The sequence below is a fragment of the Asterias amurensis genome, chromosome 7 (assembly GCF_032118995.1).
Source record: "Asterias amurensis chromosome 7, ASM3211899v1".
Lineage (NCBI taxonomy): Eukaryota > Metazoa > Echinodermata > Asteroidea > Forcipulatida > Asteriidae > Asterias > Asterias amurensis.
In genome coordinates, this window is record NC_092654.1 from 11746760 (window position 1) to 11774665 (window position 27906).

At 37.4% G+C, this 27906-nt stretch overlaps 1 protein-coding gene across 1 annotated transcript; it reads left to right on the forward strand.

The window, feature by feature from the left end:
- The first annotated feature begins 11 nt into the window (after positions 1–11).
- LOC139939504 (serine/threonine-protein kinase 33-like) lies at positions 12–25967 on the forward strand. Its single transcript, XM_071935469.1, has 11 exons — positions 12–935; positions 12759–12990; positions 15390–15494; positions 16920–17058; positions 17567–17649; positions 18253–18340; positions 19836–19911; positions 21178–21290; positions 21617–21864; positions 22434–22538; positions 22941–25967. The coding sequence occupies exons 2-11, from the start codon at positions 12802–12804 to the stop codon at positions 23172–23174; spliced, it is 1380 nt and encodes a 459-aa protein (XP_071791570.1). The 5' UTR covers positions 12–935; positions 12759–12801; the 3' UTR covers positions 23175–25967.
- The last annotated feature ends 1939 nt before the right edge of the window (positions 25968–27906 follow it).

A 27906-nucleotide genomic window follows, 5' to 3' on the forward strand; every position in this document is an offset into this window, starting at 1 on the left:
CCAAAACACTTCCCATCCTTCCGACCATTTCTGTCAAATACTACATACTAGTTTTAGGAAAATTCTATCAATTCCTGCCAAAATGTCGTTCGGTTAACTTGCAGAATACTGTCAATTTCGTCTGGGCGAGATTTCTACCGCCGTTATGATACACACATGGTGTTACAGCAAACCAAATAATATAATACATAATCGAAACGTCGAGTTAACCCAACGGTTCTTTTCAGAACCACCCCAACTCACTTAGAGATTGTTATTACATGGTGTTACCGCAAACTCTTCTATATCTTATCTCCACCATGCAAAGTTTCAAATCCTACTTAATACATAATTGTTTCAAAGTAATTTCTGCTTTTGTTACATCTTAGGAGAGTCGGATATCTCCAGAGCATTAGGCTTATAGTATAAGTTTAAAAGTGTTGTATACTCTGCTCATTTTAATTATTTGCTGAAATGGAATCTTTGATGTCCTTCAGAATGTTTTAACAACAATAATAATAAATACATCATCTACAGAAGCTTGATTCACGTGCGTGTGATTTAAATCACCTCCGCCAATCTTTAACAGCGCCCTCAGCGAAGAGGCATGTAAATTTTCATGACTTTTCGGTATTGTGACGTCAGTGTAACCACGTTGACTGGTTCCGGACATTCAATCATGAGCCGTTGCTGCCGAAACCAGACTATCGTTAGATGTAGTGCCAGTCTACTGTTAAATTGTATTAAAACTTCACTAAAGACGTCTGGGTATCTTCGTGTTGCTACAAACGCTATGAATGATCACCCAAGGGGCATAGGACTTGGGTTGGGGACAAAAAATGAACGATAACAAGTTATGAAAAGACGGAAATCAAGAAAAACATGGGTCGTTCATTTCACGTTTTCTGTCAGTAAAGATCTAGACATAAAGAGCAGTGGATCATCGTTTTAATCAGGTAAGCTGGTAATTTATGTTCGTCTTCTCGACATTTGTTTACCCCCGGTTTTTTTAGTCCCTATTATAAAAATCCATCATCTAAAGTTGCCAATGCCAAAACACTGGTAAGCCGTCCTCCATAGACCCGCAACAATCGCTTATCATGGCACGGGTTAGACACACGGTCACCAATTTTATCTAAAATGAAAATTCTAAATAATTTGGTGTGGAGTGACAAAGGGGAGGATGTTTTTATTTTGAGGACTAGGCTACGAGAATTATCGTAGTCTGTTTTTTGTTGGCCCAGAGTTTGGATTGGAGTTTAAACTTTAAATTATCGTAGCGTCATAGTACGTTACCGACCCTCATAAAATAGTCATATGTTTCGGTCCCCAACTTTGATTCCCGTTTACCGCAAGATTGTGCAAGCTGCACCGGTTGCAGAAGCTATGCAGTTTACTCACGGTCTGTATTTTTATCAGGCTTAATCATGCTGAGAATAAAGTTTCCTGACGTTAGTAGAGCTCAAATATTTATAAAATGATTGATTTTTGGTACAAATCACTAGTGCATTATTATGCCAACATTCAAATGAGTAAAAGAAACGTCATCCAACCTCGAAAGTTCAAAACAAAATTGATTTTCATTCTGTTTTAGTCACTAGATGGATCACATGAGGTGGTTACTATTTGGTATTCTATGGTGTGCCAATATGAGGAAAAAATTAAAATATTTTAAGTGAAAATGACAAAAAAAATTTGTTTGGATTAACTGCATACTATAATAAATTCCGATAAGCGTAAAAAATATTACGTCTAAAGAGAATATATCATAGATTGGTTTCTTATCTCCTAAAACCAAACATTACTGGTCTGAAATGGGGGAAAACGGATTGTTATGAAGTGTGTGTGTTTTAAGGGGGTGGGGTGTTTTACTACCATGACTTATGATATCTCTCGATTCTAAATAGTAGCCATAATGCCTTGGGACAAAAATGTAATTGAATTTGTTAAGTAGTAATTGAATAATATTTTTGATTTATTTTGCACGCCATACTAGCTTCTGAATATTCAATAAAATACCAACCAATGAAAGGTGTGAAAACATATGACGTTTCTCCAATGTCGTGCATGCATATAAGCACTGTTAATGGCGGACTGTCTCTCGCAACGTAAAACCAAAACTTTAAAAATTTCAACACACCATGAAGTGTAAGTGTTATTGTTAAAAAATTGGATAGATGATTTGAAAAAAAACCATTCAGTTTTTGATTGTAAACAATTTTCCTGTTATCCTACTGAAAACACATGACACCAGGATACTTGTACTGTAGGGTAGCATGTTCAGTGACAGTCATGCATGCGACAATGTGCGACTAGCCAGTAACAAATACTATAAATAAATACACCATTGACAAAATATTTTTGAAGAAAAGGGACAAAAACTTACCAGATCCCAGAGCGAATTCACAGGTTTGTAGTTTGAACATAGAATTTCTCCCTTAATAAAAAACAGGATTACACATGTACCTACTAAATTTCCATTTGTTGCATATTTGCTTGATACTGGTATTCAGCTGTTGTTTGCTTAAATCCTGAAAATGACGTGGAAATTTGGTTGGTAATCCTGTTTTTATTTTTGTGCTCACAGGCTTTATGAAATTGGTGTCTTTAATTGGCGTTTGGCCAGTGGACCACTGGCATGTGGTTTACAGCCAGGCAAGTCGCACGCAGTCATCAAGGATGCATTCTACCATAGGAAACATTTGCGCAACTATTCACATAATGTCTGCCAAGATGCTTTTTTAACCAGAACTGGCATTATAATTTTTCGGACATCACTCATTATGCAATATCTCAATTGAATTCTCTTTTTTAAAAATACAAAATGTTTTTATTGATTAATAGTTGGTTGCAAAACAATCTTTTTAAAAACAAATGTTGTTTGAGGAAGGTTTTGCTCGTCACTGCGTTGGTTAATTTAAACATAGCATACACGTCCAAACAGTTTGGTGTACCAAAGAGTGGAGTATTTTTTAGGATTAAGGACAAGTCTATTCTAATATAGGTTTTCTCAGTCAATTTCGGCAAATGAGCAGCCAATTAAACCACCAAGCTGCTCTATTTTGTGCGAAATCGAATCCTATTGAAAAGGGTCAAATGTACTGTTGCGTCGTTCGATTTAACAAAATAATCATTCAATTTAACAATTCATCAAAGCAGCATTCAAATCCGCAGACGCTTCTTGGGGCGTGTGTGTTAAAATGAACAGAGTGCTATGGAATTTGACCTAACTCGAAATTGAATGGCCGAATTCTGAATTTGAAACGCAGTAATAACTTGAGAGGCAAAACAGCTTTAATTGGAACGCATGAAAATTAAATTGACTGCTCATTTGTCGAATTTTACCAAGAAAACCTATAAAATAAAAGTTGTTACTATTATTTTATTATTTTCTGGTAAATGAAACCAAGGATACCTCATAAATGAAATTAATCAGAGAAGCTCGCAAGCTTGTCAACAAGGGTGCTTGCTATGTGAACCAGAAACCCCTACTCTTCCAAGATAAGTGTGGTTTGTGGACAGGCAGTACCCTATGTTGACATCGTGACAATATAATTATCTGTCAATTAATTAGAGTGTTATTTACTCTAATGGTTATTTAATTGTTTTGTGGCTTTGTGGTTTACTTTTTTTTTGAAGTGAATGCACTCTGCACAAGGCTGCATCATTTACTCACAATCTTAGAATTACTGCAATTAACCCACAGGCTGTCTAAAACAGCGGGCTCAAAAGACCTGCCTAGCTCACTCAAACACTTTGGGTACCGTCATAGAAATAGAACCCGAAGAACGCTGGGCTTGGTCGCCCTCTGTGTCGTCTGTGGACCGATGTATCGATACCGCATGATACGCGTGTATGGCAAAATTAGCATCACGTGACACGCGTGTATGGCAAAATAGCAACATGTCAGCGCACATAGACCGTTTCATTGGTCAATGATGACGTCATTGTTTTGCCATACACGCGTATGAAAAATGGCTTATGCGTGTCCATAAAAATGGTCTCACAACAAAACTGCACTCACAATGAGACACTCGGCATTCTCCGGGTTCTATTTCTATGGGTACCATCCAAAATCAATGATTTATAGATGCTGCTTAAAGCCACTGGACACTATAAGTTAAGCTCAAAATAATTGTTGGCATGAAAACTTAACTGACTTGGTTTACAAGCAATGGAGATCTGTTCATATAAAACACGGCTCCCTCTGAAGTAACATACTTTTTGAGAGAGAAGTAACTTCTCACTCATATCATACAATACCAGGCCTGGAGCCTTTAATTAGGCATCTGAAAGCACCAAAATGTGTGCAACAAGGAAGTTCTCTTGCAACTTTCAACAATCGGGCTTCTGCTGACAACAATTTTGAGTTGATTAGAATCAATAAGTTTGACATTTCTAAAATTTCAATCAAAAAGTGGACAGAAAAGGCAGGTACCCTTTCCCTTTCTCGTCAATTGTTGTTGGAAATTTGATAGTGATTAAATTGGTAAGGATTATGAATATCAAATGTAAGCCTATTAGCTAAAACTATTAGCTATTAGCTGTAAACCTGCAAGTCCATTCACCTATTATTGGAACACTAATAGGCCTATCGCAAAGATGCCAAGTCCAGAGGCCAACTATGCATTAGATTTTTCAAAGCTCACATGGTCTATATTATTTACTCTCCATGGTAACTAGGCATGGAGTTTTAAAACACATTTAACTGAACTTTGCATTTAACAGTGAACCTTTTCTAAGCTTGCGTGTTATTCCAAGGTTATCCTGTCCAACAGCCTTTATTTGTTCTCTTTGTATTATATTGTAGACAAGGGCAGATTGTCAAGGGCAGAATTTGTTGTTAATCAATCGGGTGAGCAATTGATTTTTGCAGACAAGTAAACATGTCTGGGTACAGTATGTACTGTGGGCACAATGGAAGGCCCTATAATACACCTTTGTCATGGTGCAGCAATCTTGAATTTCTCCCATTGATATCAATACACATCCAAACCGAGGCTGGAAGAAAAAAATAGTCTGGGTCCTATTCGCAAAATGATTATCAGCATTCATTATTGTTATTTGATATGAGGAACATGACCATGATGAAGGCCTATAATTTGATACTCTTTACATTTAAAGAATTGCTGAGGACAACATTTTCTAAAGCTTCTCGGAATCTAATACTCCAAGGTTATCATTTCAACCCACCTCATAAAATCCTGATGCTGGTCTCAGACCTTACAGCAGATGATGGGTTATAGTCCCTGTCTTGACACTTAACTCATTCGGCAAAACACTTAACTATTATTTCTTTGTCCTTCGGATTGGGTGTACATGTAAGCTGTACATCTAAGAACTTAGTTACACTGATCACAAGAGGAGGGGTTCACCTGGTGTTCCAAGCAGTGGCTGCTGAATGAATCATATTCATACACGTGGCACCTTGTACACTCTTACAAGGTGCTACGTTTAATGTGTCCTATAATTACAAAAACTTCAAAAACCCATCATAAAAAAAAGTAAAAAAAAGTGACTTGAGACGCTGTATTTAAAAACTACTTTGCTTGTTTGTTTGTTTCAATGATCTTTCCATCAAGGGAACTCGGAAAACTCCCACAAGAGGACAAAACACTCAATCCAAAATAAAAACATTGGTTTGGCATATCGATTATAAATGTCACACATAAAGAAATTGTGAAGCACTAACTAGAAGACGCAACTTATTCTAGTCATTGTGAAATCAGCTAGGGGAGTTGAACCCACAACCCTGTTATTGCAAGTCAAGCAGTCTAACCACCGAACCACAGTGACCCATGTAGTGTTTATTAAACTGACTTTATTACATCAAGAATAAGGAAAGGGGCCACTGCATAAAAACCAAGCCTCTAAAACACACTGTGACATCATGCTCACTACTGGAGATATCTATACGCAATGATTTTCTACTGATACTTTCATTAGAGTCTATGACACTGTAAAGACTTACTTTTTAGACTTTAAATGCACAACTCTGCTGGACTCATGACAATGATCCCTCGAACAAGTCACCACAGTGACAGCTGTCACAGACTAAATGTTTAATCTGCCACATCTGGAAAAAAAATCCACTGGATCTGCTATTTCAGTTTATCCTGTACTGAGGCATCTGTCAACACCTCAAAGTGGAATTGCAGACTTTGGCGCCCAATTTAGCCTGGGGTTAGGAAAATAAAGCTAGTTAGTCCATAAGTGCGTGTCTTGGTGGTTGCTGTCACTATACAGTTTTTGTATGGTAAACAAAAATTCTTTCCCAATTACCGGTAAATACCATCCACATCTACTCAGGACTCTTATAGTATCCATAGAAAGTTAAAAAATTCTTCATATTTCTGAAACTAAATAATTTATGCGCAACACCCCATAGTGACTGCAAGGCCAACTCTTGAAGACACGAGCCAACATTGAAAAAACATAGGGGGTGCTTTCCAGGGATAAAGAAAAGATCATGTCAGATTACAAACTACCATGGGTAATGAAAAAAAGACCAGGTGAGGGTAGATTAAGAAAAGATAGGTCAACCTAAGTTGATAGCCAGCTAAAAAAAACACCACACTAAACAAAATAAAACAATGTGTAGATGTGATGAAAGGAAAAATCAACAAAAACAACAAATCAATGAGATAAAAATATATTTTTAATATCAAGTTATAAACCACAAGGGACCAGATATTTTTTACACTTTTTGAGCATTCTGTTTGCCCAAAGCTTGTTAAAGGGGAGGTACACCTTTGGTAATTAAGTTGCGAGAAGATGATGAGAAAAACAACACCCTTGCTGGACGAATTTGTGTGCTTTCAGATAGGAATAAAAGACTTCTAGCTAGAAGTTTTTTATTATCTTAGTGAGAACTTACCTCTTTCTCAAAATCTACGCTACTTCAGAGGGAGCCGCTTCTCACAATGTTGTAGACTATCAACAGCTCTCCAATGCTCATTACCAAGTCAGTTTTTAAGTTAATATTTGTTTTGAGTAACTACCAAACGTGTACCTTCCCTTTAAAGTCTACCACCTTGCTATGCAATATTTCTTGGTGAATTATTTTTCTAATTGGTCCAATAGAACTGTTTTGAGGCTACATTTACTTTGTTGTTCATGTATGGAATACATGAACAGTATGTACAGTAAGCAGACCTAAAAGTAGAACCTTGTATCGTTTTCAACTCTGTTGTATAAGTTACAAAAAAGCAGTAAATATTGTCTGTTGGTTTTCAATAACCACTGTACAAGTCCAATGATCTGAAGTATGGTTTTCTAAAGTATGTTTTTTTTAAAGACAGTGGACACTATTGGTAATTGTCAAAGACTAGTCTTCACAGTTGGTGTATCTCAACATATGCATAAAATAACAAACCTGTGAAAATTTGAGCTCAATCGGTCGTCGAAGTTGCGAGATAATAATGAAAGTAAAAACACCCTTGTCACACGAAGTTGTGTGCTTTCTGATGCTTGATTTTGAAACCTCAAATTCTAAACTTGAGGTCTAGAAATCAAATTTGTGGAAAATTACTTCTTTCTCGAAAACTACGTCACTTCAGAGGGAGCTGTTTCTCACAATGTTTTTTACTATCAACCTCTTCCCATTACTTGTAATCAAGAAAGGTTTTATGACGATAATTATTTTGAGTAATTACCATTCCCAATAGTGTCCACTGCCTTTAAAGTTAACCTATGTCTTTACAAACAGAGAACTTGAAAAGGGGAACTTTTTTTGGCTGTTCACACACTCTTTTGCACACAGAGTTGTGGGCCTTCCTAGTGCTGTTCTAATATTTCTAAAGAATCACATTTTGGGGACCCAGTTTAACAAACAAAAATCTGTAGTATGGTTTTTGCAAAGTTAACGTCGTCTCCCCAAGCAATACATGTAGAACTTTAAGAGGTGAACTTTTCATTGCTGTTCACCCCATTATAAACTATAACACATCAAATTGGAGTTTGTGCAGACAAAGTCATCATTTCATTGTATGTACGTGCTTGCCACTGGGCCCACTGCGACTCTCACCCAACACAGAAGAATACAGCACAAACAAAACATTAATATAATGAGCCCCCCCCCCCTTCCTTTCCCCCTAACCAATGAACAGTGTATCGATCAGTGTAGACTGTAGACCCCGCTTTGTAAAAGCCAGAATGGTTCCTATTGATCCGTGTGTTGTGCAAAGACACTTAGTTTTTCATAGAACGAGAGAGGATCCCGTGTTCAACATGAAATAATCCATTGGCAAATAACTCATACATGTACGTGTGGGAATATGTCAGATATGCCTGTTATCTCACGGACAGCATTCAGAACGAAATGTCCAACCAGATCTTTTCAAATATTTACTTTGTAAGCAGTTTGATAATAGGCTGTGTGGTGTTTAAAAACAATCTCACTCCTCGACTATTATTAAGTTTGATTACTTTGAAAGGTTTGTTGTATCAGTGAAGTTTCAGTGAGGTCTGCTTGGGAGGTGCTTCATGTTGTTGGTACTCTTTTCGTAAAAGTGAATATTCCCCAACATCCTAAAATTATCTGGGGTGGATTTAACAAAGGTAGTCCTAGGCAATGCTAAGAGATAGGACCAGTCCTAAGTTAGGATGAGTTACTGGTCCTAACTTAGGACTGGTCCTATCTCTTAGCATTACCTAGGACTAGTCCTAAGTTAGGACTACCTTTGTGAAATCCACCCCTGGGCCCAACTTCAAACAGGTTGATATTCTTCCTATATACTTGTACGTTAGTCTAATGTTTGATTTGTTCACCTTGGAAAAAACTGGAAAAATATGATAATATAGCCTATTTTATTAAGCTCTACACAAGTAATTGAACAAGGTCAGACTTTGTTACTTTGTAATCAATAAAAATTTCCCTTCTTTTTCGGAGAACAAAATACCATCCCTATTCATGGCTTTGCTTACACCAGAATTCTGCGCGCTTGCGTTCACAAATCTATACTACGCATGACAATGGCAAAATTTCTGTGATAGCTGTGTAAGCGAATAATGCCTAAACTTGGAACCTACAACGTTTAAGAAGAACAGCAAGTGTGATGGACGCAAAGTGGTACTTTGAAATGGGTTTTGAAACCGTTCACAGGTTTTAAATACATCCCAAACACTATTATCTTTAGAACTCTATGGTTATACAAGTATGCAATCTTCTTTATCATGCTGTCATAATTAAAGTGACCTCCCTCTTATTGGGTCAAAATAATCTGTAGACATGAGCATTGACTATTAGTTTTTGTTTTGGAAAAGAATAAATTAAGTCCTGCCAGAGAGGTCCCTTCTCACTGGTACAACTAACTGATGACAATTAGAACTGAAAATCTGCAAACTTTCAGATTGTCATTTTATCAATTTTTGTTTTTTGTTTGAATGATTTAATGCAGTATCTGCATTTCGAATAATAGTTGGCACACACATGTGTACAGTGTGTAACCCTTGTTTAAATTTTACAATTCCGAAAGCTGACAAAACTTTGTTTTGATTTGGGATTGAATTGAAAAATTCACAAGAGCAGGGTTTGAACCAATGACATTAGGTTTTATGCGCTGGCACTCTACCAACTGAGCTATCTAATTGTTAAAGGAACACATTGCCTTGGATCGGTCGAGTTGGTCTTTGAAAAGCGTTTGTTGTAAAATGCATACGTGTAGAAAGATGTTGTAAAAGTACAACACAATGATCCACACAAAAATGCCTCGAAATGCACGGTTTTCCTTTTACCTCATCGACTAACACGGTCGGCCATTTATGGATAAATGGCAGACCGTGTTAGTTCGCACAGTAATTTTAAGGAAAACCACGCTATTTTGAGGCACACTTGTGTGGATCATTGTATTCTACTTTTAAAACATCTTTCCAACCATATGCATTTTATAAAAACGGTTACAAACGCTTTTTATAGACCAACTCCTCCGATCCAAAGAACGTGTTCCTTTAATATTCTTTTTACATTGTACAATGTGGGCATGGCAGCCACACATTTATATTTGGACACAGACCACATCATAAAAAAGGCATCCCCAATCCTTTTCTCAGAAAACCTGACGATAAAATTGATCACCCCACATATCAGGCATTGTTATTTAAAAGAAACTTGTACAACATCCCCCCAAGGTTTTGTGCATTCAGGATTGTCCATGTTGAGCCTGGTTTTGTAATAATTCCTTTGTGAGCATGTTCAGAAGTGACAATATACCTTTGTGAACATGTTCAGTAGTGACATGAAATGCTGCTGGGTTATTTCTCGCCTTAAGTGTCAACAGAAATTACTGGACAAAAGTCAGGAATGAATTGGGCGGCGTTGCCAAGGGTAACCAAAGTGTTCTTTCTGCCATGCTTGCCGAACAACAGGGTGTTTGTTGAGTATTTGGACCAAATCTAAAGCAAATACCGGATTTCATCAGAACTTGAAACCAATTATGAGAAATAAGGAAACAAACAGTAGGCCTAAAGGCGCTGTAAACTTATACATCTGAGGAAAGTGATATGGTTAAAACCCATAGTATACCCTAGGTTGTATATTGGGGCTTTTATTAAAAACATGGTGCAGGCAATTAGTGAAATGCACAAATAGAGAAGTTACAACAGCGTTTTGTTTCCAAAGCAACTGGCTCAATCAGGAACTCACATGTGCGTGTATTGGACAGAAGAAAGTAACTAGAGACAAGAAACAAACAAAGTGTACCATCAACCATTACATCATAGTTTTTCCAATGGTTAAAATTTCAGTGGAAACATTTTCGAAAAAGACCGGTTATCTTTTCCGTGCGATAGAATTTGGAGGGTAATGTACATGTTTTTACTTTTTTAAACACCAAATGAATCAAAGTTATTGTCATACACTCTTAAAACTAAAGAGTTGAATCCAACACTTGCATGTGTTCGGTGAGTGACTACACTTTGAAAGTGTTGAATCCAGCATTTTGTTGGTTAAATCTAGCATTTTAAATTTTTGATCCAACGCAAAAAGGGTTAATTCAACAATTTAAGTGTTATTTCAACATTTCTCAAAACAATTCCTTTGAATTGTTGGATCAGCTTTTTAAACGTTAAACTGGCACTTAAATTGCTGACAGACTACTTTAAAATGCTGGATTTAACAATATAAAATGCTGGATCCAACACTTTCAAAGTGTAGTCACTCACCGAACTCATGCAAGTGTTGGATTCAACTCTTTAGTTTTTAGAGTGTATGTTGAAACAGTTTTTGAGTACTGTACCTAAACAAATATTACAACTGTTGGAAAACCATTTCAGTATTGGACGCAAAAGAGGTACCCTTTAGTGACCTATCTGCAGCAGACTGAAGTTTGGTTAACTAGATTAAGATTTAGATTATTTCTTACAGCTGCCAAGAACACAAGTTATGTTCTGCTTATTAAAGCAGGAATCAGTAACCATGTGATATTGAATGTTTTCAGCAGGCCCCAGCCTGCTTATAAAGGTCGCTGGGAAAGAAACAATTGTTAAGCAACAACACTGCGGACAGATTAGCGCTATCAGTTCAATGGAAACCAAGGCCCTAGGTGTTTGCTGTGCAGGGACATGGCTTGGTCAAACTTAGCAAACACTTGACATACTGGACAATCATAAGTGATTGTGAAGTATGTGCAACCGGTAACGGACTCCCAATGCCTCTGTGCATTCGGGAGTCGAGCAAGGTAGTCAATGGCACAGCACTATGGAATCAGCCACTTGATCTACTTAAAAAAATCCTCCCCTTAAGCAGCTTCAAGTAGCGGAGGACCGCTAGCGAAATTTGCATGAAAATGAGATTTGGGTTCAAATTGGCTTTACATGATTTCTGGGCCCTTCAGCGAGTAGTAGAGCGTCCATGGTCTGAATGAGCTGCTCATTGGCAATAGGCCACGGGTTGGTCTCTTTATTTTCATCATTTTGAGGGATGATGTTAATTGGGCAATTTGAGGAGTTAAAGACCACAGTTCTTGGTAGTCTAACACAATGGACTGGTGCCACTGATACTGTTAATCCTGGCTGTATTTGTCTGAACTTTCCATGAAGTTTTTTCTTCGCAGAAAGTTTGTTTTCTTGTTTGCCTGTACGGGTTCAGTTGTATGAGTAAACACAATGTAGTCAACAATACTGCAATTTCTGTCACTGTATTACATTGTATGTAGAAAGTTGTTGTTTGCATGGGCAAACCACCCTTTCTTTATTATCAATTTCATGTTATTTTTTATATATTTTTTTTGCTTGTACAGTTTCAGTTGTATGAGCAAACGCCATGCAGTCGCCAATGTTGCATATCTGTGGCTGTATTGAATATAGCAAGTTGTTTTTGAGCAAACAACCTTTTCTAGGCACTGGACACCTTTTGTAACAGTCTAGTCACTTGGTGTATCCCTACATATTCGTAAAATAACAAACCTGTGAAAATTTGAACTGAATTGGTCGTCAAAGTTGCGAGAGAATAATGGAAGAAAGAACACCCTTGTCACTTGAATTCGTCGAGACCTTAGCTGCCGTCTCGAATTCAATTCACATATTTTAGTAGGAAATCACTTCTCTTTCAAAAACCATGTTACTTCAGAGGGAGTCGGAGTAAGTTTTTATGCTGACATTACAATTATTTTTTAGTAATTACCAATAGTGTCCAGTGCCTGTAATAAGATTTGAAACTTTGCATGGATATGATATAGTACGGTTTGCGGTGTTGCATAGTGTTTCCACAAACCTTTCTACAGACCCTTTCTTAATTATCAATTTCATGTTATTTGTATAACATTTAGAATTTCTGCTTGCAGGTGTAATGGTGAATTAATGTGATGCTAAGATAAGGTTGTCACAATGTCACGTAACAGTCACAGTGAGCCTGCCCGAACAGTTCGTCACACCAGAATCGAGGATGGATCTGTCATTGAGAAGGTGTATACATTTGGGAAGAAGCTAGGAGCCGGTAGCTTTGGAGTGGTGCTGGAAGCAACGCACAACGAGACCGGTGATAAATGGGCGATCAAACTTGTCAACAAAGAAAAGGTTTGACGCTACAATTTGTTTGTGTTTTCTAAAAACTGTATAGCATTGGTCATGTGAGTAATTGTATTTTGTGCAGATAGTTGAAAGAAAAGTGGACACCTCTTTAAAATATTAAGATGATTTATTTAACTTGAACATTATGATGGTTTCATAGAGAAGATGCACTGCAATGATGCTTTATTATATCTTTATGTGTACTTGTTACTTTGCTCTTAAAAATTTGCAGAATTTGCATCAGTCCAAGGAAACTATGTTTTTATTTTGTTTAAAGCCATTATACACTTTCGGTAAACCGTATTGTCCAAGTCCCACACTTCGTGTATCACAACTTATTTATAAAATAACATACCTGTGAAAGTTTAGGCTCAATCGGTCATCGGAGTCGGGAGAAAATAACGGGAAAACCCACTCCTGTTTTCGCGTGTTTCGCCGTGTCATGACACGTGTTTAAAATAAATCCGTAATTCTCGCTAACAAGAATTGATATTGTTTTTATGTTTTCTCAAAAAGTAAAGCATTTCATGGAACAATATTTCAAGAGAAGTCTTTCACCATTACCTTCTGTAAACCCTGTAAATTATTTGTAAATCTGTGATTTTTTTTTTCTGTACCGAAAGTGTATAATATGGCTTTAATAGCTTACTGATTATTAAAATCATATCAATAGGCCTAACAGTCCTCTAGAGATATCTGTCTAGAGTACTGGCAAAGTCCAGAAAATAGCTTGAGAGGGCCTCCAAAATCAATAAATTTCTTTGCAGCAATTGAAATAAGTTTTTTGCACGTAGTACATGTATATATCCCAAATCTCAGACAAAACATAAACATTTCTGTATTGTTGTTCGGTTTTATACTCGGTACTTTCCCAGAAAGTATTTCTATGTAAATCAAATCAGTAACAGTCCTCTAGAGAAATAAATCTGTCCAGAAAAATAGCTTGAAAGGGCTCCCAAAACCAATAAATTTCTTTGCAACAATTAAAATGGCCCAAATTTCTGTCAAAACATAAACAGATTCTGTATTGTTTACACTAAAATATGATCTACACTGGCTTAGTGAATGACCACCAAATTGGTTTGGTGACATTTTCGCTGTCTTTTTGTATCACGTCTGTAGGTGTAATGAAAATAAGGAGAAGGGCACAAGTTTACTCTTTAAACAAACATTCATAAATACCCCAGACAGTTTGGCTACTCCATCGGTGGAGAGCGCGTCACTTGGGTGTTTAAACGGTTGATAATGACCAGTATAACCGACTGGCATTTGCGTGTCGGGCTCGGACGTACGCCAGTATTTTCACGCGGAACGTGCAATTCATAGCTATTAGTAAAAGCGTGTGATCTATTTCTAAGCGCTCGCACATAATCTATTTCTAAGCGCGCGTACATACACAAAACCCATGCGAATCTAACCGATTCTTCACAAAGTTTTGGAAAAAAATACTTCAAACCTTGAATTTTCACTTGTCAAAGTGTCTATAATTGTATTTTTTTAAAGGTTTTTTATCAAAAGGGCATATTATAAACGGGAATAAAAGAGTAATGACTCGTTCTCAAATGTCTATTTAAAACCTGGCAGGATCGTTGCCGTGTGATGAAGGCCCTTGCCTTCGGCTAGGGCCTACATGGCCTTTATCACATGACAACGACCCTGCCGGTTTTAAACGGACATTAAAGAATTCGCCGCTACCCTTTTATTCCCTAATTAATAGGGTTTGCCCTTAATTTGTTCAGTGATTGGCCAGTAGGACCAGTTAGCTTGTCATTTTACTGGTCCCTTAACATTTTAACTTGTCCAAACTTGGCATTTATATTTCATATGGGTTTTTTTCTCAACACTGAGCTACCCAGCTGGACCACTTGGAGAGAATTTTGACTGGTCCTTTTGACTGGTGATTTAACTGGCCAGAGAACCACTGTTAAAGACACTGGACACCGTTGGTAATTGTCAAAGACTAGTCTTCTCACTTGGTGTATCTCAACATACATGTATGCATGAAATAACAAACCTCAACGAACTCAATTGGTCGTCGAAATTGCGCGATAATAATGGAAGGAAAAAACACCCTTGTCACACTAAGTTGTGTGCTTTCAGATTACCTCAAAATCTAATTCTGATGAGGTCTTGAAATCAAATTCAAAAATTTAAGTGGAAAATTACTTCTTTCCCAAAAACTACGTTACTTCAGAGGGAGCCGTTTCTCATACTTTTCAACAGCTCTCCATTGCTTGTTACCAAGTATGCTTTTATGCTAACAATTCTTTTGAGTAATTACCAATAGTGTCCAGTGCCTTTAAGGGAGAATGCTGAAACAAACCAACAATAAGCTAAACATTGATATTAGAGTCTTAGATTTTATATTGCCTTTCTGTTCTGATAATTATTGTGTCTTATTCTAGGCTGGTAGTTCAGCTGTGAAACTCCTAGAGCGAGAGGTAGCCATATTGAAGAAGGTCCAACACAAGCACATTATTCACCTGGAAGCAGTTTATGAGACCTCACAGGTAACACTGATTAAAAATTTAAGGGTTAAGAAGGTGCTGTGGTGCACTCAGCAGCCACTGCTAAAAAACACCTCAAAGCAAACCCCTTCTTTTAGTAACTGGGTTCTTTCACGTGAGTTACCTGTCAGTGTCACGCGGCCTACATGTTAAGGAAAGTTTAACAAGTTTATACTACATAAAGTACATAAATTACAAGGTGCTGCTGTGGTACATTCAGCAGCTACTGCCCAAAACACCTGAGCAAACCCCTTCTCTTATAGCTAAAGTGTAAATGGGTTCGTCCTTTCACGTGCATTACACGACATGCGTCGTACATGTAAGGAAAAGTTTGAGCGGGATTTGAACCAAACACCTTCAGTTTAATGTGCCGGCCCTCTACCAATAGAACTCACTAGCCCTAGTTGGCGGTCTCCTTATTTTGTCAATATCATTGTTCAGGGGTACCAGAAGCCGTAATAGCCATTAACTGCTGTGTAGCCATGGATCAGGTTTATGATACAACATGGAAAGTGGCAGCGAGGGGATCACCTTAAGGGGATGCAACTTTTTATTTTAGATATCATATAATAAACCACTGGGTCAATTTTAAAATGTACTCAGTTAGTTTCCCAGGTAGTTTTTACATGAACTTTATACTTGTAGCCTATTGTATGTAAAAAAAAAAAACTATAAAAAAACTCATAAAAATTATTTCTTATGCAGTGCTCTGTACGTTATAGTACACTGTGTATTTCTTGTTGTCATGGCAGATATGTATTCACATCTGTATCCGAAGCAACTTGCTTGATAAGAATTGATTCAATTGGTTTAGGAATTCAAAGGTCATTTTATATCCGGGATGGATCACAACAATTTAAACATTTTCACAATTGTCAAGAGGGTGAAACTATGATAGATGGTATCATGAGAATACAGTAAAAAGAAACCAAAATTGCATCACAACTATACATTGCCTGAAGGTTTCTTTCAGTCAGCAGTTAGTAAAAGGGGGAATCCCCAAATAACAAAAGAAACTATTTTAGGAATCAAAGATCATGCACAGTCTTGTAGCTAGACCAATTTTAATGGCTGGCTCTAAATCCATTTCCTCCAAGAGCTTCATTTATTAAAATGTTTCGGTTCTCGCAACCAAAGTATTGTTAATAATATTAAATTATTCCGATCGTATCAGAAAACAGTTGATCTGCCATATGTGAACTCTTCGAAAACACAAATCGACTCAGTCTTGTTTTTTGTTGTGTGCATACATTTTATGTTAATAAAAATAATAATAATACAAAAACTTATGAAGCACGGTCTTTATCATGTTGACATGCTCTAGGGCGCTAAACAAAATGTCCTAGTCAAAACTAAGCAGGCACAACTGTATACACAAATTAAAATAAAATGAGAAACTGAATTAAAGAACATGTTTCTCACAATCAGAAAATGTACCTGGTGTTAGAGCTGTGTAATGGTGGAGAGCTGAGTGATCTATTCAAGGCGACTGGGGCACTGACAGAAGAGGACACAAGAACAACCATCGAAAGGTTAACAGCCACAGTCTCATATCTACATAAGAATGGTGAGTAGATTTGTATCCCACCCCACTAACACGCCTGTGATATTTTTTTTCACAGGACTCGGAAAGTACTGAGTATACAGTTCTAACACACATCACATCGGTGTATGGGTAAAAACCAAAATTAATATTCTTTATCCACGATGCAAATTTAATATCTCGTATAGTTTTGTCCTGATTTTTCTCATATTCTTTTAGGTTCTTTACTCATCACTTCCTTTTAAAACCCAGTTACATTAATATTGGTGGTCTCAAAGTATGTTTCATTCCTGAAAGGGCAAAGGCAACAAAGCATTTTCTTCTTGGTAAAGGGCACCCTATGAGGAAATTTCAAGGGCACCAAGGCAACGCCCATAGGGCACGGAGGCAAACGTTGCCTTGATGAAGTATCAACCAAACAAGTTTGCTTTAGAAGACTCCCATCACTTAATCATTAGGCCTACATTGTTTATAAAGTACCATTATGTGTATTATTGTAAAAGCAACTAATTGAGTGGCTTTTCTTATACAGATATTGTACACCGAGACATAAAGCTGGACAATATTTTACTAAGCAGTGATCCAGAGCATGCAGACGACCATCTCAATATCAAGGTTAGTTTCAATATTCCTTTTACAAGAATTATCCATATAACATTCCAAGATCGATTCTACATGTAATCTTTTCATGTTAATTGACCATTTGATCAACCAATCAGAGTTCTTCTATTAAGAGCCTTCAGTCTGATTCTATGTTTCATTCTGGTCATTGACCTCGTTAATGACTACTGGGCTTTTGTTCACATTTGCTCCTTAGTCCTTATATAACATTTAACAACAAAAAAAAAACCCAGAGTAATACATTGCTGAAAGGAGATGCCTCATTTCTGGGCAGACACAATGATGCAATTACCTTTTAACCATAGTTGCTTTTCAACACCCAGGAGTAAACAGGGAGTTGTATTTCCAAGTTTAGATTGTTAATGTGAATAATTACATGTAGCAAATTGGTTGCTAGTGTCGCATACTCCTATAAGGAGTTGAGCTGGGTTCAGGAGTGCTTGAGGCCTGGGGTTAGAAATAGTGTAACGCTCAATTTCTTTTGTTAGACGCACATGTATACAAAATCTGTTATTGTTACTTTGAGTAAACTATAACCCTGCCTTTAGTACTGTTTGTTTAAGTATTGAATTTCCTGATTTATGTTGTTGTTGACAGCTTTCTGATTTTGGTCTGTCGATACTGAAGGGCCGTGCTGGCAGCGATAGTATGATGCAAACAATGTGCGGCACACCGATGTATATGGGTAAGACATGCTGGCATTGTGCCGTAAAATGACCTGATATGTGGCAGGGGCTCTAAAACTAACATAGAAGACAAACATCCTGATCACAACAAGAAAATAAAATAGTACTGGATGTTGTAAAAGTCTGTTACAATACCATACATGTCTATTTAAAGGGAGGGTATGATATTCCTTTGCTACATTAATTTACCCCCAAAAAATTGAATGACTATACAAAATTGCTCGGTGAGAAGACAGCTTTTGATAATGTATAACATTTTGTGTAATGATTCCCTTGTTAGGAATGTGGTTTTAGGGAAAGGGATTAAATTAATTTCAATCTGAGAAACATTTCATGCATGAAATGCTATTCAGACTTTGTATTCCAATTACGGTTTATTTTTCCGGTGTGGACATAACTGCTTCAAAATATCTCAAAAATGCTACCACCTTTTTAAAGGAAATTTTCACAGGTTAGTTTTATTTAATTTAAATAATTCCCCAAAACAAAGGTACACTAGTAAACAATAGGGTATCAAATTAAAAATTAAAAAATAAATAAATGAAAAAAAGTAAAAATATACAACAAGATAGAAAAAAAAAAATATATCAAAAGTAATAATTATCATAGACTGAGGCTGACGAAACTTATAGTTGTCTTCTTATACCACAGGTTCTTTTCAGAAGCAACACTACTCAAAAGAGATTTTCCCAACAAACCTCGCCTAATTATACTCCCACCATGCAAAGTTTCAAATCCTACTTCATAATACCAAGAAAGGTCCTTTGCCTTTGAGTAATAAAATTCTGCTACGCTCAAAATCATTTACTACAGTTTTTGTTTCAGAACCAACACAACTCACAAGAGATTTTCACTGCAAGCCTCACCTAGTTATACTCCCACCATGTTTCAAATCCTACATCATATTGAGAATGGTCCTTTGCCTTTGAGTTATATAATTCTTTGAGTTATAAATTCTGAAATTCTTTGTCTCCCTATTCATTGTTTAACCCTTGCTTTTTTCTGTATGCTTTCCAACCCCATTCATGTATTTCCACTTCACTGCTTATGTTTCACTTAGTTACCTGTTCATGTTTGTTGTGTTGTCATTTAGCCTTCGAGAAAGACTCTGCTAGGGTCGAAACGTCAGGCCATTAACTAAATTCTGCAACGCTCAAAAAACGGTTCTTTTCAAAACCAACTTAACTCACAAGAGATTTTCACAGTAAACATCGCCTAATTATACTCCCAGCACGCTGAGTTTAAAATCCTACGTCATTTATTGAGTTAGGTCTTTTGCCGTTGAGCAATAAATTCTGCTACGCTTAAAAACAGAACACTTTTCCGAGTGATATTCATCCGAGATGAGTATCGCTGTACGTAAGTTGACATATAAGCCCTGATAATAGATGTGTTGTCATGTTGCGGTTTCCTGCGAGGGTAGATCAAGCAGGTGCAATCGCTGACATTAATACTTGTTTACCTTCCTTCCAACCTTTCCCCAATCCTAAACAGCCCCTGAAGTTATTGACAACCAAGGTTATAGCCAGCAGTGTGATGTATGGAGTATAGGAGTCATTGCGTATATGCTGTGAGTAATAAACAAATTTTACACGCTTCATGTTTTTACATTATTTTGTCTAAATCCTTGATATATTTTTCTTTGAAGGCACTGGACGCTATTGGTATTTACTTGAAATAATTGTTAGCATAGAAACTTACCTGGTAACGAGCAATGGAGAGCTGTTGATAGTATAAAACATTGTCACTAAAACATTTGAATTGAATTCGAGACAGCATGAGGTCTCAAATTCAAGGCATGACTGAAAGCACACAACTTTTGCGATAAGGGTGTTTTTTTCTCCCATTATTCTCTCGCAACTTCAATGAACAATTAAGTCCAAATTAAGCAAAAACTTGATCTACAAAAAGTATCAATACCCTTTAAGAATAACTTCAAAAACTAATCTTTGAAGATCACAGTGGAAATGTCAAGTTGGCCTTGCCTTTTTAGGCATGAAGATGACATTTGACAAACAGTGCTACTGTTGCAATATTGTGATAGTGACATAACGATCACTATATTTTCTATGCACTATATTAATGCAACAGTCTCCTGACGATGACTAGAGCAAGCTAATGGAAACAATGAGACCAATTCAAGAACTGACTCTGCGGTAGTACAGTTAGTTACGATCCTACAAGCTAAAATAGTAGTCCCAGCCTATTTCTATACCATCCGCCCAGGTAATAGTTAATAAGCAGGACAGTTCTTTTCAGAACTGAAAGTCTCCCGAACACCCGAACAATCTACTCTGCGGTAGTAGAATAAACCAACACAGTTCTCTAAAAACAAACTCTACCTGGCAAGTAGATACACACATGGTGTTACCGGAAACCAAATATAAGTTGATACCCTATCATGCAATGCCTCAAATCCTATACACTATATTTTCAACAATATGTTTGTTGGAAAATCCACAAGACCACAGTTAAATTGTAGTTAATGTTTTTACTGAAGTACAATTTTTTTTCAAGAGGAGAAAAAAATATACAGTTTAAAAGTAATGTGTTTGGTTTGAACAAGTTTGTCCTATGGGTAAAAACACTTCAGCACTCAACATAGTTGAAGGATATTTATTGGACGTAAAGTCAACATTGCGACATAATTGGAACATAATTTGTTGATTACACAGTGAGGTATTATTATTGAAATCTATATTATTATACAAGACTTTTGTGGTCATGAGTTTACTGGCCCGACACTTTAATTATTGGCCTCTGGTCTGGTGGTCTTGTGTTAACTTAAAAATCTGGCTCGTAATTTTTGTAAACTTACTTTTTTTATTTATGTCAGATTATGTGGGTACCCTCCATTCAATGGCCGTGATGAGGACAGTTTATACGAAGCAATACGTAAAGGCGATTTAGATTTCACTGGAGCAGTGTGGAAGAAAGTCAGCGACGAAGGTATTAAATTGGCCGTCTTCACCACTACATTACAATAGAACATATACATACAATCTAGGCCAAACTTTTGGTGCTTTCGGAAGCAGGGAATTCTGCGCTTACTTTAAGCATATTCCATACACACATATACAAAAATGTGTTATGTACTGCCATTTCATCAAGATCACAGTTGTAACGATGACACAAATTGCAAATTTAAGTCATAAACAACAAACAATTGTTGGAACAGGTGTGGGGCATGACGTCAGATGCTTCTTAAAGGTGTGATGAAGTGAGGAGTGTCAACTTTACAAGACTTTAAAATTGTTTTGTTTGTTTGTCAACAGCCAAAAATGCCATTCAGGGATTGTTAACGGTAGACCCAGCGCATCGCCTTACAGCCAGCGAGCTTCTACATCATCCATGGATCACTGGAGAGAAGGGATCGGACAACGATGGGCCCAAGAATGTCTTGGAGATGATGAAACAGTGGAAGGATGAGCTGCTGCTTGAAGAGAATGGACAGATTGACTCGAATGCTAATGTGACCGGGGAGACATCGAGTAAAGAGGCTCAATCTGCCATCAAAGTTGAGGTGAGGGAAAGTGGATAAGACGCATTGTGTAGGAGGTAACAAGTATCTTAATTGTGTGTGAAAACCATGTAAAAAAAGGTACAAGGTACATGTACTAGGAACAACCTGCCAATGTTGATCCTCATTGCGCTCAAACATTATTACCCCTGGTCACTTGGCCATTATTTCATTCCTTAAACCATCTCAGCTCCCTGGGAAGTATACACAGCCTGTGCTGCCATGTATGTAGCGCACTGTGCTAAATCTATCACAAGAACCATCTCTACCCTCACAGGTATCCATTCACTCCTGGGTGAAGACAAGGCATGCTATTCTTCCGAGGCTACTGTATAAAACATGAATCACATAACAATGTAAATCCATGGTGAACGCGCAAGCTGGCCGCCTATTCTTTTGGCTTACCTGTGAAATATGATTATGCTCTAGTAAGTTTGTCAACTATAGTTAGCACAAAAATTTGCTGACCAGTAAGCAGTACTATGAAATTGGCCCCTGGAATTGCTGTAATAAATCTAAGCATGTGTAATAAATGAACTTCCTTTTTTCCCACCTGCTTTTGACATTTATAGGATGCCAAACCCACAGAGAGTGCTCCTAAATCAACTAACGGGAAAAGCACCGCCTTGCCCAGGAAACCTGCCAGTACATCACGTTCTGGCCCAAGCAGAAACACGGTAAGTGTAACCTTCGAGTCTACAGCTGTGTTCCCAAGTACCACAACTTTTCTCTAGAATGACAAAATTAAAACCAATGGGGACGCATGAAAAACTGATCTCCCTGTCTTGTAAAAATTGCCTCAGAACATCAACAAGCTCTTCTGAAAGAGATCTAACAATTTGATCCTTATTGGATTATCTAAAAGATTATTTGATGATTTCCTACCTTCTGCCCAGGTAGTAGTTAAAAAGCAGGACAGTTCTTTTCAGAACTGAGAAGTCTCACGAACTCCAAAATAATCTACTCCGTGACGCTAGAATATAAAGCTAGACAAATTCTCAAATAAACTTAATCTACCTGGCAAGTAGATACACACATGGTGTTACCACAAACTTAATATTTGTTTATTTTATCCACAGTCAACAAATGGCACACAGAAAACCAGAGTGACCGCCTCGTCCACGTCACCAAGTGTCTCATCAAAGGGCGCGCCCCCTCGAACAAGGGCGTCCGCACCCCCTTCATCTCACCCGAAAGCATCTCCCAACAGATCCGGTGAATCGCCCACCAAGGCGACAGTCTCCAAACCTCGCTCCCCTAAAGCAACATCCATCACCGCCAAAGCAAGAAGGAAACCTCCAGTTGGGAGCTGAAAAGACTGTCAATAATTTAGGTGAATGAATTAAGTTTGAATACCACCCCCTTCCAGGATGGAGTTAGCTCTTGAGGTATGATTTACAGAGAGGATCAAAGACGGATAGATTTGTAAAGATTATTGAAAAACTATTTATGACGTTGCGAGATGTGTTCGCTTGAGATAAAAACTCTCTTCTCTGTATATTTGTATGCTACTTTCTAAAATGGGCAAAATGCTTTAATTCAAGTTGTAAACCGTCCAAACACTATCATGTTATTTAATCAAATTTGTTTTACTATGAATTCCGTCCAATATCCCCCCATGATATGCGCACCATTTCCAAGTACTTTGAGTTTCCCAGTGTGAATATGGTTGCCATTGGGGTAAGAGGAAATTAAAAACTGCTTTCCATGGTACCTGTCAGGTGTACATACTAATTGTATCACCTCGGTTTGATCACCATCCGTGACAGACTCGTACCAATGTTCAATGTAAGGACAAGTGTAAAATAATTCTTCAATTGCAATAAATTTCTTCGTTTAGTTACATGGCTTTAAAAGTAGTTAAAAAGCTTGGCTTACATGTACCCCTAATACACCAAATTCATCAAAATCCAACAGAAAGTTTGCTTAATATTGATGAGTTCACTACTTAACATACAGTCAAACTATCCAAGCTTGAAAAAGGCTATGGCAATAGACAAAAGAACCCTATACCCAACAGCAAGTTTGTGATGGACTCTGTATTAGACAACCAAAACTAAACTCATGAAAATCTGTGTTTTGCTTCACTTTAATGGATTCACTAAAACTGCACTGAACTAACCATGCTATTACACTCGGCCAGACACAGTACCCCTGGGCTCATTTCACAAAGACTTAACGATTGATCTTTAATGCCACAATACAAATTACTTTGGTAATACAGACAACTGACAATTGTAACAAGTTTTGGGGTATTGGTGCTTTTGGAATCTGATTGATTCAGTACGATTCTATAATATGATGAATACTATGATCTGGACTTTAGGTTAACTTCATATGATAACATTGAATTCGAAAACACAAAATATTTTAGATTTACACCCAATACTCCTTTCACAAAATTATTCAAACAAAGTGTTTGCTTAAATTAGAGTAAACCAAACCCAATTGTTTCTTCAGCACTCCATCTTACATGCCATAACACTCTTGTGAAAATTCTACTCATTTATAGATGCATACAGAGATATGTTATTGATGTACAGTGTGTCTAGAGAACTTAGCTGTATAAAGATGAACATGTAGCTATCGTAAATTATACATAGCAACATTCCATGTAACTAAATAAATATTTCAAAGCGAATGTCAAAAAAATAAATAAAACACAATTTTTTTTAAATGCCTGTATATATTCACTCAGATAAGAAAGTTTACAGTATAGAAAATCCATCTTAATTTGAGTAAAGTGGAACTAATTGAGTGTGCCTGAATTAACAACCGTTTGTCTATTTTTGTAATAATTATGCAACACATCCGCGGTTGGAAAGTATTTACAAATCATTCATTTCCGTCTGTACGGCAGGAATTGATGGGAATGGGTTATTTATTAAACATAGAGATTAAATTTATAACAAGATGTTGTCTTAGAAAGCGAAGTGGTATCGTGAATTTGGTCTTATGGGGATGAATTTTAGCAAACAGTGAGAATCTTGATGTATCAATCGTCATAGGAATTTTCCTGGTAATCGTGACATAATCAAGACTTTTTTTTTACTTTGCACAAACATTTATTGTTTGAGGAGCTCCTGTGCTTTTTAATGAACCTTTACTAAGGCTGGGAATATTTCATCTTAAAGGACACTAGACACTTTTGGTAATTACTCAAAACAATTGTTAGCATAAAAACTTACTTGAGGAGAACTAGCAACGGAGAGTTGTTGATAGTATAAAATATTGTGAGAAACAACTCCCTCTGGACTAACATAGCTTTTGAAAAAGAGTTAATGCTCACTCAAATATTGAAAGACTGCAGACCTGAAGCCTTTTATTAGACATCTGAAAGCACACAAACTTTTGCAACAAGGATGTTTTCTCTCATTATTCTCTTGAAACTTTGATGACCAATTGAGTCTAAATTTTCACTGATTTGTTATTTAATGCATATGTTGGGATACACGGCCCAATTATATGGCTCTGCTTACTGTAAGCATAGCATCGGCTCTTACTGAAGCAGGGAATTCTGTGCTTACAGCAAGCGTATTTCATGGGTTAGCGGCGAATTTGGGCTTTTGCGTACTCCACGTTACTTGGCATTCTACGCTTACAAGGCTAGCGCAGAAATTCGGTGCTTGCACGTAAGCGGGGAATCGAGATTGTAAGCGCAGAATTTGGCGAGAAGCAGCTGCAGCCGTGAAATTAGACCCAGGTCTTTGACAATAACCAAAGGTGTCCAGTGTCTTTGAGAATGAGATTTTTTCTCTTTTGTTTATATTTAATAGTCACATGTTTGGTTTATGTTTCCATGTTATTCAATTAGTGCCAACCCAGAACACCTTGGAGGTGATTTTTGTGCATTTTTAAGACTCTGTTATAAAAAGTATTCTTTTTTTCAGGAGAGGTTTGCAGCAGCACCTTGTGTCAATCTCTTTTTAGTTGTGTTGACTCTGAGAAGAACTGATGGTTTGATGATTAGAGCATACTGATGGAAACAATGATACTTACTGCAAACCTCACCTGATTATACTCCCACCATGCAAAATTTAAAATCTTACTTGAGTACTATTATATATTCCTATTGTTATTAAAGAATGTGTTGATGAGCAATTTAAGACTTTATTTCAGTTGTTAATTTTTGCAAGGTTTTATCAGATTTTGAAGGTTTATCAGAAAATACGTTCTTTACAAAGTTCAATATTTAGTATTATAACACACCTCTTGCTTGTTCTGTATTCTGGTTGGCTGAAACACGGTCACGTGGGATGAACTAATATAGGCTAGTGATTGCGCGCGCGTGTTTTGCGGGAATAGTACCAGAGCTGGCAATAGTCATTGAATATAGTGCCTGGGTAACAGCTCCCTCTCTTGACTTGAACCGTGAACAACTACAAAACTCTGTTTTCTGTTCTTACTTCACATTGAAGATCTAGTTGTTATAATACAAATATTGACTGGCATAATCGGTAACTACATGTAGTGTACGTCTATTCCCCCTCGGGCCTGTGAGTGACCAGAAGAGGGGCCTATTTCCCTCGGCCTTTGGCCTCGGGGGAAATAGGTCGCTCTTCTGGTCACTCAAAGTCCCTCGTGGGAATAGACAGATACTAGTTACCTCTTTGCCAGTCAATATGTGTATAATAAACTACAAGGGAAACAGACACGGTATATTTTAATTGGACAGACATAAACAAATTTTCTAGAAGGGGAACTGAGCCGTCTAGGCCTACATACTATTTTTTTTTTTACCTTGTAGTGCCAGTCAGAAACCATTTTTCGCTCAAATTTGGTTCAATAATTCAAACACTATTTCAAACGTGGACTATTTTGAAGTCCCTTTGGGCTGCTTTGGATTGTTTGTTTGTGGTGCACTCCCTGTATACATACATGTCTTGATATTGTTCTGTGTGATTTATGGTTCTTATAACAATGGTGGCTTCTTATATAGCGCCCATTTCCGTCAATCAGTGACACTAAGGCGCTTCAACATTCAGTATTTTCCTGCAGGGTTTATGTGGGGACTACTTTTGAACTATGAGACCTCAGACCTGATACTTCACGGAGGCAACGAAGGGGATTGCCTCCATGCCCCTTGTTCATTGCCTTGGTGCCCTAGAAATGCTCCAGTACAAATTTACAAATTCCTCATAGGGTGCCGTTTTCCAGGGAGATAATGCCTTGGTGCCCTTGCCCTTTCCAAAACGAAGCATACACACCTGAGAACTACATGTACTCCTCTTACATCATACAATATTACAATGTCAAGTTTTACAAGGTGCTGTGGTGCAATATGCAGCCAATCAAGTCAGGAACACCGGGGTGAACCCCTTACTTTTACGAAGGCACTAGCTTATGTGCGTAACATAACACACCGGACCGACATCTTATAAGGATACAGTTGTCATGATTAGAACTCGAACCCACAATCTGCTGATCAGAAACACCAGGGCCCAATTTCATAGCGCTGCTTAACGGTAAGCATGCTTACTGTAGCAGAAAAATTTGCTTAAGCCTTAGCCTATTTCACAGGTTAGCAGAAAAATAGGGTGGCCATATTGCGTGTTTACTGTGGATTTGCATTGTGACGTCATTTGTTTTCGTGCGGTAAGCACCGGAAGGTTAGCATGCCTTTCGTATGCTTACGGTTAGCAGCGCTATGAAATAGAAATTGCAAAGGAAGCACAAAATCGGCCGCTAAGCAGCGCTATGAAATTGGGCCCAGAGCTTGAAGCCGGTGCTCTTAACCGCTAGGCGGTGACACGCAAACATTATGTCAAAACTAGGCAGTTCCTGCCAAAACTGGTTTTATTTGCTCATCAAATATATGAGAAGAAGAGATTTCAAATAACACATAAACAGGGCCTTACAGGGCTTCATGTTGGGAGAAAAATCCACAAGTCTAAGTTCGTAGGGCTTGTAGCTCAAGATGTTTACTGGACTAGAATTGTTTATAAAAGACCAGAATCATGATGAAAGAAAATTTACTGAGCCCCAACAACATGTACTTGAATGCACAAAAACATCTGTTGTTTGAGGTAATCAGTTTTACTCAGA

Coding starts and splice junctions, on each gene's coding strand:
- LOC139939504 (XM_071935469.1), top strand. CDS start 12,802: ATGTCACGTAACAGTCACAGTGAGCCTGCCCGAACAGTTCGTCACACC. Junction 12,991..15,389: donor AACTTGTCAACAAAGAAAAG/GTTTGACGCTAC, acceptor GTCTTATTCTAG/GCTGGTAGTTCAGCTGTGAA. Junction 17,059..17,566: donor CTCATATCTACATAAGAATG/GTGAGTAGATTT, acceptor TTTCTTATACAG/ATATTGTACACCGAGACATA.